The following is a 14,737-nucleotide window of genomic DNA, read 5'->3' as shown; positions in this document are numbered from 1 at the left end:
AAGTTCCTTAACTCTGAGTTTTTGCTTATGGTAAATGATTTCAGTGTAGAAATGGCCTTGACATCTCATATGCACTGTACCTGGCTCATACAGATAGGATGCACTGCCTGATTAGTTAATTTCCCCAAGGAAAATGTGTTTGAGTGTAGGAGATTTTATTAAAGTTTTCAGAAAATGAAGAAATTTATATCTAAATCAAGCCTCCCAAACAAAAAAAAAAGTCATAAATTTGTTGTTAGACATCTCTGGTAAGCAAAGTGGATAATGATGAGCAAAGTGGATAGGGATGAAGCTCTAAAATCAAATATGTTTTCCTCTGGCTGAACATTATTCATCTGACCTCTTGTAGTAAGAAGTAGCCATTATGATGCTGTGATGCATGACTAAACTGGCTGGTAAATATCATTGGAATCATCTAGAATCAAAGGGCCTGGGGTAGAAAAGACGCTTTACCAATACTCCGAATCATTATGTGACCTTCATGTCTCTGGGCTTCAGTTTCTTCATGATTAAAATGAAGATGCCAACAGCACCTACCTCATAGGATTTTTTTGGGGGGGAATTATTTCATTAGTTCATATATATTGCTTAGAATAACCTAACATACTGTAAGTGATCAATAACTGTAACTAATTAATTAAAGTATATTTAGAAGCCTTCAACCATTTCCAACTCATATGATTTAGTCCTTGTCCCCTCCTTTCTCTATCTTCCCTTTTACTCCCCTGTTAAACTCATTTTTTTTTTTTAAAGATTTTACTTATTTATTTGACAGAGAGAGACAGCCAGAGAGAGAGAGGGAACACAAGCAGGGCAGTAGGAGAGGAAGAAGCAGGCTCCCAGCGGAGGAGCCCGACGAGGGGCTCAATCCCATAACGCAGGGATCACGCCCTGAGCTGAAGGCAGACGCCTAACGACTGAGCCACCCTGTTAAACTCCTATTTATTTTTATTATTTTGTAATTCCTATTTTGATTTTTATTATGTTGTCTGATATAGAGAGTAGTATGACCATCCCTTTTGTGGCCTTAACTATATATTAACTAATAGCCCTTGGAGTTACTGTTAAAAGTAGCTTATCAAGGCATTTTCCTAAACTCTGACATATTCCTCTGTAAAAGGGACTCTAAAAGCAAGTGACTCTACAAATATGTATTATACATACACATATGTGTGTGCATATATGTTGCTTTCAGAATTCCATACATGTGCATGGATGTGCAAAATATTTTTAATGTATAGAATATATTTTGATCCAATCTAGCTGTACACCTTGGTACTCTACTATGTCATCAGACTTTAATTATGAAAGACTTTTGTTCAAGGTCGGTCACTGAGTAAGTGCAGAACAGAGATTTTAGCTAGACTTGGACTACTCTCCAAAGCCAGAGCTCCTTCTATTATACCTAGCCAGTTATTTGTGTGATCTCGGTTAATCCTCACCAGTCTCAAGAGGGTGGCACTATTGTTACCACTTTTTACAATTAAAGACACTAGGCTTTGAGAGGTTAAGTGAGTTGACCAAGATCATGCAGCTAGTAAATGTCAGAGCCCAAGTCTGTCTGTCTTTTACAGATCTACTTTTTAGCAATTATGCTGTTTTAACTCCCACCCCAAAACAAAGGGGGTCAGGTAGACAGAGTGGGGGCCCCAGGTTGAATATATAGTTAGGATGATTTGTTGTAGTAGAAGCTACTTAAAGTTGCTGTTAAAAGAAAAACAATTTCCTGAAGGAATTCTAGGAGATCCCTTCGGAATGCTAACAATTCAAACTTAGCTTATGAAACACTGAATTAAGAGGCATCCACCTCCCAGCATTAGCCTTCCTATTGGTTCACAAGATGCAAATAAAATGTTAATGTTAAATCCAAGCAGGAAAAACTACTTATTTTGAAAGGAAAAATATAAGAGCTCTACTCTAGAATACTGTTGCTATAAAGAGAACCGGGAGGACAAGACAGGCAGGCTTTTGAGAAAAATCATAACTGAAGATGGAGCTTAATAGTTTCCAGCATAAAAAGATAAAAGAATTCAGCGATCACTGTGTGTGTATATGTGTGTGTGCGCGCATGTGTATGCTTGTTTTAATAAGCTTCTCCTGCCGCCAACTCCCCTCACCCCCATCTAGCTGGTGACTTGAAGCCTTCTGATGAAAGCGCAGCATGTGACGATTACTAGTTGGCATTCTCTGCTAGAGACTAGCCTCACACAGGGGTGACCCTGTGATGCACGAAGGGCTATTTAATGCCCCGGCGAAGTGGTTCAGGGACCACGATTTTATTATGCTTCCGGGATTAGAGTTGTGATCCCGCATCCCTGATTTACAGCCACTTAGGGCTCCGACAGCTCCACCCCGGAGTTCCAGAGGAAGGTACTCCTTCATGGTCTCTGTCTGATCCGAAAAAGACACAGCTTCCCGATGTTCCGCCTGAGAGATGGTTTAATCTTTAGAAACTGCCAGAGAAGCCTGTCCATCTGCTGGGATGCCTGGCTTTCTGGAACGGACGAGGAGGAGCTTGGCTTTTAAAATGAGTAACTTGAGAGGATTTTCTGTTTGTAACTTAAAAATCGCCGCTTAATTCAAAATAAAAAAAGACGCACGCTCTGGCAAGTAGACACTGGGAAAATCCGTGTGACGAAGTCTGGTCTAGAAATTCCTCATTTAATTTCCCCCGGGAAAGAGTAAATGTTTTCTATTTGGTACCGGGCAGTCGACTCAAGTGATCTGCCTTCAAAAGAAGGTGTATTCGAGAGGTGGGTTGGGGGGAGGAATTAGCCCAGTATTTGGATTGCCCCCGGCCGAACAGTAGCTGTTCCAGTTAACTCTCAGGAGACGAGAGTCCACTTCTGCCACCCCCTCCAGACTTTTCTTCCTTCTCCGCTCCCGCCCTTAGACCCAAGTCGCGCCCCCCTCTCCGCCTCGGTGAATTCTCCACCCCCACGGTCCTGCCCCACTACTCTTCATTGAAGATGGAGGCTGCAACATCATCGCCGAATAATCCCTGAGGAGCGAGCCACTGGAATAGGAGTCTGGGGCAAGCGTTTTTTGAACCCTGGCGAGGTTCGGCGGCCACCAAGAAATAGTAGTCCGCACCGAGAGGGCGAAGGTGAACGCACTGGAAAAAAGCAGTCCCACGGTCCCACCCCAGCGCGCGCGGCTCCTGTGTCTGCTCCCTATTGGCGAGCGCGGCCCCGGGGGCGGAGCTACAGGAAAGCCCCTCCTACTCGGGGCCCAGGGATCCGGCGAGCACCTCCCCCGCCAAGTGCCAGAGCCGGACTCGGTCTGCGACTCGGTCCTGCAGCGCCTCTAGGCTGCAGGTCGGTGCTCCAACCACCTGCTCGGCGCTGAGTCCTGGGAAGCGGGGAGGAGAGAGGAGGGAGGAGGGAGGGAGGAGGGAGGAGGAGAAAGGCGGCTTACACACGCCTCCCAGTCCCTCCACTCAGCAGCCCGAAGACCGCTGCCGCCGCCGCCGCTTTCGCTGCTACCGCTCTGCCACCTGAGGAGACCGCCTGGACTTGCCGCCCGTGTTGCCACCCTGGGCGATTCCTTCTTAGCACCGGGCTTTTTATGCACACTGCCACTACCATTATTATTATTATTCCAAGAAAAGGAGAATAACAGACCAGCCTAAAAGAACCACGTACACCTTTCCGAAATACTCAAGTGTCTCCAGGGAAGAGAAGGTCCTCGGTGCCGGGAGGAGCAGCCCGGGGGCCAAGGGCAGGTGCTGAAGGGGAGGGAGGAAGAGTTGGGGCACTGCGTGGTGGAAAGTTGCTTGCGGCGGAGACCCAAAGGTCCAGCGCCCACAGCCCAGGGGGGCGGTGTGTCTGGGAGAAGCCGCTGCCCCTGCGTTCGGACCTGCGAGCTCGCGGGCAGCGCGGGGCCGGGGACGACGCCCCCTCCTGCGGCGCGGACTCTGTCGGTGGCCCCCGAGGAGGAGGAGGAATATGGAATCGAAGGCGGGCCCCTCCTGCCGTCTAGTCTTCTGCCTCTTAATCTCCGCCGCTGTCCTCAGGCCAGGTGAGCAGGCGCCTCAGAGCAGCCCCAGGCCGATGTGGGCCGGGGGTAATTTCCTACGTTCCCCGCCGGGGCCTCGCACCTCCGGGGCTGTGCGCCCGGGCGTTTGGGGGAGGTAAGGGGACGGCGGTGCGGGCACAGAGCTGGCCCTGGGTTCAGTCACCTGTGCCGTACGTTTGGGCCCGGCCGGTTGGCTCAAGTTTGGGCAGCGACTGGGGGCATTGGGTAAATCTGCAGGAACTTTGGGTGCTGCGGGGGTTGGGGCTCCAGGGGCCGGTGGGCAGGATTCTTCTGGTTCTCTCCCCTTACCCTGCGGCTCCCGCCCAGGCGGCGAGACCCTGCCCTCTGACAATTCCAGAGCCTAGGCGGCGAGACCCTGCCCTCTGACAATTCCTTCAGTCTCTGGGTATCAAACTCCACGTCACTGTGCTCGGGGCAGTTTTCCTTTCGCTTAGCTCGGAGGCAGTAACTGCCCGCACTTTTTCGTATTAAATCCCCTGGTAACTTCCCCTTGGTGAGAGGTGAAGAAGGGAGGGGTGGAAGAGAAAGGGAGGACTTTGATCACTCCCTTAAAAACCTCGAACAGCTTAAATCGTGGTTTGAACGCCCCTCCCCCATTGTCTGGGTGGGTAGTGAGTGTAGGGGTGGGTGGTGGTAGGCACAGAACACAGCCTGAACTGGAATTTGCAGCCAGGGTTGTGAGACCTTAGTGAGCGATTTGTGGATTTTTTAGGACCTGTGATTCAACCTCGGTTTTCAGTTATGTACTGAGCCTCAGAAGAAAAATAGGCAAAATCCCCAATAACTAAAATATCTAGCCGGGAATCCCTTTCCTACCCTAGGGACGGCCCCTGGGGCTGTCATCCTGAGACCCACCGGTCGGCTGACGCGAGTTGGTCCTTACAGGGCATCTTGTATGTTCGCCATCGGTTGATGGAGCATCAGGTTCATTTTATCACTAGACGTGAGGATTTTTTTGGAATTTTTTTCTCCCTTTGAAGTTTATCTCTAGCCCTTCGTAGATAGACATTTGCAAGTGAAACTCCTACTTCCTGGTGGGGTTTTTTTTTCCCGGCTTCTGTTTGTTCTCGTGCCCTTTTGTTTAGTTTTTATTAAAGAAAGACTCACTTCCCTTTAGCATCTCTAATTTCTGCACGTCCCTTCAGTTGTTGGCAAACTGAGGCCAAAAACAGGTTTGAAAGCCTCTGGATCTCTCCCAGGAAGAGAGGGAAAGTGAGGCTGGGGGCTAGAGTCTGAAGATCACAAGTGTTTGTGAACTGTGTCGGCTAGTGGTGGTGGTGTGGGGGAGGGGGGTGCCCTCTCCGGATCTCTTTATGATAAAGTTACATTTCTGGGTGAGGTAATGAGCTCACCTGCGGTTCTGAGGCTAGAGAAAGAGGTGTCTGTGACAAATCTCTGGCTCTGGGGCGGAGCCTGTGAAACGCGAGTAGAACCGGATTTAAAGCAGGTGGGGTGGCTAAGAACACCCGGTGGTGGGAAGGGGAGACCCCCTTGACTTTGGCAACATTGTGTATTTCACTTTTTCAAGATCCCATTGTCCGATGTGGGAGGGAAGGGTACTCACTCGGGAGCCCAGGGGAGAGGAGGGTTGATGGGGTGAGGTCGTTAGTAAAATGCAAAGATCCGCCCTCCCACAGTTGGTTTTCATTTCAACCCTCCCGTAACTTTGAGAGTGCAATCTCACCTACACCCACACCCCGGGACCACTCGCACACGCCCAGTTCCCTTTTCCGTGCGGTCGCTTTGCGATTTATTTTCCGTTGAGCCACCTCGGGGGACAAATTTTTCCTCACATGTAACTGCTAAAAGGGGAAAGCTTCCGCTTTCAGACTTCCTTCTGCGTGATTCTTTTGGAGCCGCAAGCTCGCGTTTCCAGCCAGTACCCGGCTGCGCGCTTTCGGTGAGCTGGGAGTGTTCGCGCCGCGCTGCCGACCTCGGCTGATCCGAGGGTCAGAAACCTCAGCCCCTCCGATCAGTGGTTTCTTTGAATTTATCAGGCTGGCATATGCGCGGAATTCTCGGTGCCGTGTCACCGTGTTTTAAAAGAAAGGGTAGCACTAAAAGCCCCTTGTCCAGACTCGGGACACAAGTCCTGCAAGGGAAGTGCGCCTCCTTCGGAGCGTCAGCATAGCTGAGCCCGGTGGGGCCGCAGTGCCAATGGCTGGCTTAATCAAAGACGCTAACTGACTTACCCGCCTGCAGCCCTTCATTTCCGGAGCACTTTTCCTACTCTGTGTGGAGATGTAGAGAACAGAAATTCGAGTTTGTGAAACTGCTCCCGCAGGTCTTTTGGTCTGTAGTCTCCACATAGTTATTGATATGGTTTAGGCAAGACATGTTACCTGTTTTGAAGGGAGTGGGAGAATACGCATGAACCACAGAAACTGAATTCGGAGATAAAGGCAATGAAATAAGTGCTCAACATCCGAGGAAACAAGAATCTCATTATCCTTGTAGAAAGAGCGTCAGCCTGTGGTGACATTTTGTATTGCTTTAAAAAATGCTTTCCTTGATTATTTACAACAAGGAGGTGGGACCCTGCAGTTAACTGTTTCTTCTCTTGGGTCATTTGTGTGCACCCCCCTCAGGATTTTTTCTTAATTTCTCACTGATACAAGGTTAATGCCAAGACATAAGCACACTTAAAGTTTTTTTCTCCCCACAGTGGGATATTAAGTTCTCAACACATTGAGTTTTACCTCAGTAGGCCTTGGGGAAAGCATCAACTCAGATAATGCCCTTGCAGACTGCCTGGTGTGGGACTACCAAAATTTATTAATTTAAAAACTGCAAACTGCTTAGTTGCCAGTAAATATTGCTTTTTCCTTTATGATTTATTTAATCCAATAGCAATTTACAACTTAATGGGGTACTATTTTCAGTAAACTGCTTTTCTAGGCTTGGCTCAGCATCATTCATCTTTGGGCACTTGAGCAAGTTATTTCACATATTCGGGCTTCTGCTTTCTCATGTGTAAGTAAAACAATGGACTAAGGATCTACTCTCTGAGATCTCGTTAGCTCAAAATTGTTTCTAGTGACCTAAGGTAAAAAACTGATTTGGGCAAGGCAGAGTCATTTTCTAATGCTTTCAGACAGACTGAATGGATACAGTTCATATAAATTGTGTTGCTAGAAAACGTCAGTGGAACCCAATTTCGTATTTTCCATCGTTTTTCCTACTTGTATAAATCTATTATAATATCTTGTGCTTACTCCTCCAGGCCTGAACAGGTCTATTAAAAAAAGAAAAAAGTGTGGTAGAGAGAAATTAGTCTCTCACTGTCCTGGGAAAAAAAGACCCCAACAGTGGGAAAGATTTTTAGGTCTCAAAAAACCCCATTAGGGTAACCCATTCCTCCTGGAAGATTGCCTCTATTTAAACTGCGTATGTGGTTCCTAGAATGAGATGTTAAGTGATGGTTGATGCTAATATGTTCCTGTGACAAAGCCTGTATGTACATCCCAAAGATGCCCCTAAACAAAATAGTTGATTTGCAAGGTGGTTTTAAGTGCAATATAGAAAGAAATAGAAAATAGTAAAGTTTTACTGTGACTTTAAAATCTATACAAATGCAAAATATTTTTGTGACAATTCCAAACTTTTTCCGACTTTTTAGAAAATTCAACCTAGCTTATCTTTTTAAATAGAATTTTGGAAGAGAATGCTTGTTTGCTGTTAACTTATTATAAAGAGGAAAATCAATAAAAACCTACTTCAGTAGTCTTAAGTGTTACCAGAAATTACTCTTTTTTATTGGAGTGAACACTCATGTGTTTATTTTTCAGTTACTCCATATAAGAATGTTCTGACTTTGGGAAAGCTATTTTTCTGTTCCTTCTTATTTCCCATTTGTAAAATTTTCTCAATTTGTAATGCATGGTTCTGATTTTGATGAAACTAGTAATTCCCTTGCTCAGCATTTTGAATTTTTCAACTAAAACATGCTATATTAATTAAGACTTTTATTATATTGTTAATAGAAAAACACTATTACATTTAATTATCACAATTGTTTTAAGTCAGGCAAAAATGTCTGCTTTTTTTCCCTTTTTTCTCCTTTTTCTTTTTTTCCCCTCAAGTTTTCATGTCACTAAACATAGGCCTTTGTAAAATTGAGCACTAAGTTGTCAGCATTACTTGGTGTTAGACGGCCGTATTTTGTCATACAGTATCTTAAATGCTTTATAATCACCTTGTTTCATAGTCTTAAACACATTTCTTTCTATTCTGGCCATTTATTTAGTAAAAAACACCAAAGAGTTCTAGCTCTCTGAAGCTGTTAACTCAGGCAGACACATGCATATATATCCCAAATATGCAGAAAAGCAACGTAAGTGCAGCTATGATGAAATAGCATGTATATGGGGCCTGGGTGGCTCAGTCGGTTAAGCATCTGCCTTTGGCTCAGGTCATGATCTCAGGTTCCTGGGATTGAGCCGCGCATTGGCCTCTCTCCCTATGTGATCTCTCTCACTCTCTCTCAAGTAAATAAAGAAAATCTTTTGAAAAAATTTTAAAAATAGCATGTTCACATAAAAACTTGAATTTAACTTTCCTAGTCAATTTTATTCTTCATTGTTAGGTTTTCACAAAGGCCCATTTCATTTCTTATACATGAATGTATGTGGCATATTAAGAAATGAGCTAACTCACTGGAATATTAAAGGAAGTTTCCTTAAGAGTGATATATGATGACTTAATATTTATTTATTTATTTACTTACTCTTGGATATCAGCTCCTTTTTATTTTCAACAAGAGATAAAAAAGGACTGGAAAAATGTTCATTTATATTTCTCATTTTTTTAAATTGGGGTAGAATTTTCCCTATGGAGAACAAAGTCACGACTAACATGTCTTTTATATTTAAGAAGAGGATATTATAGACTATTGGATAAGGTTAAATCCTACAGTTATTGCAAGTATCCTTATAGTGTACAAAGTATTATTATATATTTGGAGTTACTAATATTTTCCACCAGTTGATTTCTCTCTTTAAATAACAAAATTTGTATGCTTCCCTGCCCACCTTATTACTAGATGTAATATCATATATATTTCAGCTAGGACTAGTTCCAAATGTGCTGTGGTATTCGGTAATTGTTTTATGGTAACCTGTTATCATGGTCCATTATTGTAGTATGTGTTCCAAGAATGAAAGTAGCTTTTAGTACTTACTCTCTTATTTATCTAGTCAGTTCTCAATTATCCATAACATTCAGGGGGAAATCAGTCCAATCCAAAACAGTTCTAATCAAAGGATTACTTAATTTGACTTTGAGTTGAAGTATTTCAATGAACATGCCTGTGTCTAAGAATTAATAGTATTGCAACATAATGAAACGAAACTGCAGGAGAATAGATTCATCAGAAATTAGACCCCTGTCCGCCTTCTCTGGCTTGCTAGCCACCCCCCCCCCCCCCCGCCGCCTTACACCTTTTTTCCCTAAAACTGCCTCCTCTATTACTCCATGAGCCATACATCCCAGTATAGCCACAGCAGTCCTGGTTTATCCTGATGTCCTGATTCAATTATTAATGGTACCCTGTTTCACCCTCGAAAGTGCAGTTTGGATGACAAATTACATAGCCACCATAATTATTAATGGCTTGCTTGTTGGTATGTCTGTCTTAGACTACTTAACTGTAAGTACTCTCATCCTGACAAAGTGCATTTTCTAACTTGTTTTATCTATCAGGTACAATGAAGTATCAATAAGAGGCCACAAGCCCCTTTAATGTCAAGTATAGGAGAGATGTGAGGTTATAGCCTGGAACCTCAGTATGTTGTAGTGGGTATAAAACATTAAGGATCCCATGGTTTGGAATGGAGACCAAATTGACCTGAGATACCAAGAGAATAATGGTGTTTGAAATTTACCTGGGAGCTATACTCCTTGTCTAGGGAAGGCTGATTTCAGTCTGATTCTGACATCCTCTCAGCCATTTGAACAATTCCCATTCTGTTTTTCTTTGAGGTTTCTCGGTAGCTCCACTATTAATTTGGATTTAAAAATAATTATCAGGGATACCTATGCAAATGAAGGAAGCTCTTAAGTCTTTTTGTACATGTATCAGTTACAACTGATCACCTGACTTGGGGCAGCCAACAATATGGCTAGGACAATTCCTGCCAAGACTGACTATTCCTAATTAGGCACCCCTGTATTATTTGGTCCATCTATATAAGTGTTTCAGGTACTCAGAAAACCCTAAAAGGGAATGGAGGTAGGAGAGGTTGAGAGAATATTATCTAAGCACACAAAGTAAAGGATGCCATGGTTTTGTCCTCATTAATAAGTCAGAATGAAGGGAGAGGGCATTCGTTGCTGTGGGTAAAACTCTTGTCAGCACATTCCCAAGTATTTTCCCTAACGGTCGGAGGGTTTATGGGTATGGAGTTTACCTAGTTCCAAATCAAGAAGAAGACATAAAAATACGTGTAGCTAGCTACTCTTATTAAATTTTGAACCATAGTATATCAATTAACTATGCTGTGTAATAGCAACTCCAAAACATAGTTGTTTAAACAGCAGCCATTTTATGCAGTTCATTATTTTGCATTCTGGCAACTTAGTCTGGAGAGTTGGGTGTTTTTCTGATTTTAGATATCTTCATTTTACTATAATCTGCTCCGCGTCAGGCTAGGCAGCTTTGCTTCTGGGAGTTGGCTGGGTGTTCAGGGAAAATTGACTCTTCTCCGTGGTCTTTCATTCTCTAATAGGCTTCCCTAGGCTTGTTCTCTTGGTGGAAGCAGGGTTCTGAGAGAAAACAGAAATACGGAAAGCTTCTTCTGGCAAACCATCACTTCTGCCATAATCAGTTGGTGAAGACAAGTCCTAAGCCAGCTCAGATTCAAGGGTGGGGGAATCATCTCCTCCTACTGAATGGAAGGAGCTAAAAAACACTTGGCAAATAGTGTGGATAAAGACCAGGAGAGGGAATTAGTACCATTTTTGTAGTCAGTCAGCCAGTGGGGGATTTGACAGCAGTGAGTATCCTTACTTAGCCCCGTATTCATTGTTTTCACCTTCCTCTTCCCAGATCCTTTGGCAAGATCTATGAGAGATTATAGAGGCTCAAGCAGTGTTAATAAAACCACTATTCTATGCCTGAACCCTATCTTCTCCTGGAATAAAATTATGGAAAGTTAAGTGTGTGTGTGTGTGTGTGTGTGTGTGAGAGAGAGAGAGAGAGAGAGAGAGAGAGAGAGAAAAGAGAGAGAGGGAGGGAGGGAGAGAGCACACACAATTTTGAAGGGTTAAAGGCATGCAAATCATGGTCAGAAGTAAAATGTGATAGAAGAGGTATTTTTTTTTAAAGATTTTTATTTATTTATTTGAGAGAGAGGGAGAGAGGGAGAGAGCACAGAGGGAGAGTGAGAGGGAGAAGCAGACTCCCTGCTGAGCAGAGCACCCGATGCAGCTTGATCCCAGGACCCTGAGATCATGACCTGAGCCAAAGGCTGATGCTTAACTGACTGAGCCACCCAGGCACCCCAGAAGAGATATTGTTGGAAAAAATGAGAAATTGCCTTAGACGTTCATCTGGTTCGGTTCTCTTATTTGACAGCTGAGATAGGTGAAGCCACAGCTTAAAAGATTACCTAAGATTCTATAGGAAATTAGCCAGTTTCTTGAGACAACAATGTTCTTAGTTTCATTTATGCCTTAACTCATTGATTCAAGGTTTGGAGTTATAAAGGACCTTAAAATTACTTAGGTACTTGCCCAAGTGTCACATTGTTGGCCAGTCCAAGGTTAAAACTCATGTTAATTAACTAGAAACTAATATATCACTGTATGTAAACTAAATGGAATTAAAATAAAAACTTAAAAAAACTTGTAAAAATTAACCATTCAGCATATGTAACAGCATTCAATAAATGCTTATTGAGTGCTCAGTATGTGCAAAGCATTGTGCTTGGTGCAGGGGATACTGCAATAAACTAGTTACTACACAGTTAGGGTCTTGTCTCTCCAAGAAATTATGTGCTCTCTGGGAAATAGACATCAATCAACTAATTATATAACTTGCTAGAAGTTTTGCTAGGTACTACAAGAACAAATAAAGAGCATTTTACATCAGAATGGCCAGATTTGGCCTGGACTGTAGGAAAAATTTGGAAAGGTTCTTTCAGGAAGTAACATCTGAGGTATGTGTTGAGGAATAATCAAGCAAAAGATACGGGCTGAGAGAATAGCATGAGTTAAGATGTCATCATGGGAAGGAACATGGCTTCTTTTTTTTTTTTTTTTTAAGATTTTATTTATTTATTTGACAGAGATAGAGACAGCCAGCGAGAGAGGGAACACAAGCAGGGGGAGTGGGAGAGGAAGAAGCAGGCTCCTAGTGGAGGAGCCTGACGTGGGGCTCGATCCCATAACGCCAGGATCACGCCCTGAGCCAAGGCAGACGCTTAACCGCTGTGCCACCCAGGCGCCCCTGGAACATGGCTTCTAACTCCTGGAGGTCACCAGGAATTCGTTGAAGTCCTTCAAATACTTTCCTGTAATTTCCCTACTTTACTCACCAGTTGAGGAGTTAAGAGAGGATCTACTTGATCTTATTCAAATTCTCATATATAAGTAAATATTTGCATATATACTTCCCCCCTTTAAAAAATCAAATGGGAATATAATATAAATGCCATTTTGTACCTTTCCTTTTTTACTTAACAGCACATTTTGGAGAATAAGGGTTTACCCCATATCAGCACATATAGCTCTACCTCATTTTTGAAGGTGTATTGGATTTTATTGTACACACCGTAATTAATTTAACCATTTCCCCAGTTCTTGGAAATGGAGAATGTTAATAGTCTTTTTGTTACAAACACAACTGTAGTGAACATCCTAAAACACGTTCTTGTTCATATATGCCATTATGTTGGTAGGAAATGTCCTGAATGTGAAATTGCTGAGTCAAAGAATATGTGCATTTTTCATTTAGAAAGAAATCCTGAAATTACAGTTCAAAGAGTATATACTGTATTGTATATTTGGAAGCTGCTAAGAGAAAAGATCTTTAAAGTTCTTATCACAAGAAAAAAATTGCAACTGTGTGGTGATGAGATGTTAACCAAATTTGTGATAATCATTTTGCAATATATGCATATATCACTGTGTTATACACTTAAAACTAATACAATGCTATATGTCAGTTATATCTCAATTAAAAAAGAGTGTATATCTTTAAAATCCCAATGAGCATATGGGGATGCCCCTTCTCATATTAATAGTACAGACTTAGGGAGGGAGTATAACTTTAAAGAAAAACAGGATAATAGGTTGATTCTTATGTATTTATAACTATGGGGAAAATGAGAATTATAGTAATAATAGGCACACACATGCTCGTATATAAGGCAAAAGCTTTAGATAGTTTGGTGCGTAACTTTATGACACATGTATAGGGGCTGAAAATGAGTAAAAGAAGTGCATTTATTATGAATTCTTGTCATCGCTCTTTCCACAGAAGATGGCTAACTTTTAGAACATAAACTATATAAGTGTAAGTTCATATTTCCTTTCATTTTGGAAGGTTCATACTCTATGGGATCAGATTAACTAAAGCAGTGGATTAAAAGACAACAACATGTGAGCCTTAAGAATGATACTGTTTTATATTATACCAATGGTTTCCAAATATTTGTGTTAGTTCATTGTAGGTACAATATACATTGTGTAGGCGGATTAACCAATGCCATTTTGTAAACCCTGCATAACAGGTCTTACTAAACAGATTTCAGTTATTTTTAAGTAAGTCATATTTTAAACAATTCTTCCAACAAGTTTGTTTTAAAAGGCTCGTCACAATTGCTTACTAGTGGATAAAAGTATCATTTTCTGTAAATTTCGTGTCATTAAATATGTTTTACCCTGTAATTTTTATACCTATTATGGAAAGGAGTAAAACATTTTTTATTACAACTTCTATATAAAAAATATAACACTATGTCTATGAAGAGTTTTCAGCAAGTATGTGCTGAGAATATATATATATATATATATATTTTAAAGATTTTTATTTATTTATTTGACAGAGATAGAGACAGTCAGCGAGAGAGGGAACACAAGCAGGGGGAGTGGGAGAGGAAGAAGCAGGCTCTTAGCGGAGGAGCCTGATGTGGGGCTCGATTCCAGAATGCTGGGATCACGCCCTGAGCCGAAGGCAGACGCTTAACGACTGTGCCACCCAGGCGCCGCTGAGAATATATTTTTTAAACAAGGCAACAAATACTCATAATGGAATTAATATTAGTATGCACAAACTGTAATTTCAAAAATAAAGCAGTTTCTGCCTAGCATTTAGTTTTAAATATTTCAGCTTGTGGCATTTTTACGTTATTCTGCAAGCATTTTCTCTACCTGGTGATAGGTACGACACTTTCCAAGAAAAACGCTTCTGTTGTTTATAAGACATAGGTTTTATATTTTTGCAGAGATGGGCTTGGCTCTAAATATGAATAATGCTTTTGCTGTCTAAGAGTAAAATGTAATACATGTTTGGATTTACCCTGTTGGATTAATCCTTTACTCAACCCAACTCTAGTGGATGGTAATCTAGTTCTCACATAGAAATTTTCTTTTGGAAATGACTGTTTAGTATGAGATAAAATAGCTTTTCTTATCACACTAGAATGACAAATAAGTATCTGTTTATTAAAACAAAACCTGCATCTGCTCAGCTGTTTTT

At 42.1% G+C, this 14,737-nt stretch overlaps 1 protein-coding gene across 4 annotated transcripts in view; it reads left to right on the top strand.

The window, feature by feature from the left end:
• The first annotated feature begins 3,244 nt into the window (after positions 1–3,244).
• Positions 3,245–14,737, top strand: part of ALCAM (activated leukocyte cell adhesion molecule) — a 203,777-nt gene continuing 192,284 nt past the window's right edge. For 3 of the 4 annotated variants that reach the window (XM_026492624.4, XM_026492615.4, XM_057306856.1), the window contains exon 1: positions 3,270–4,020. In XM_026492624.4, coding sequence (XP_026348409.1) covers positions 3,948–4,020 — 73 coding nt within the window. In that variant the 5' untranslated portion in view covers positions 3,270–3,947. Of the gene's footprint in view, positions 4,021–14,737 lie in introns of all 4 variants that reach the window. The other variant, XM_057306855.1, reaches the window with a different exon arrangement.

Source organism: Ursus arctos, unplaced genomic scaffold, assembly GCF_023065955.2.
Source record: "Ursus arctos isolate Adak ecotype North America unplaced genomic scaffold, UrsArc2.0 scaffold_4, whole genome shotgun sequence".
Taxonomy (NCBI): Eukaryota; Metazoa; Chordata; class Mammalia; order Carnivora; family Ursidae; genus Ursus; species Ursus arctos.
This window is presented reverse-complemented; position numbering and strand designations above follow the sequence as displayed.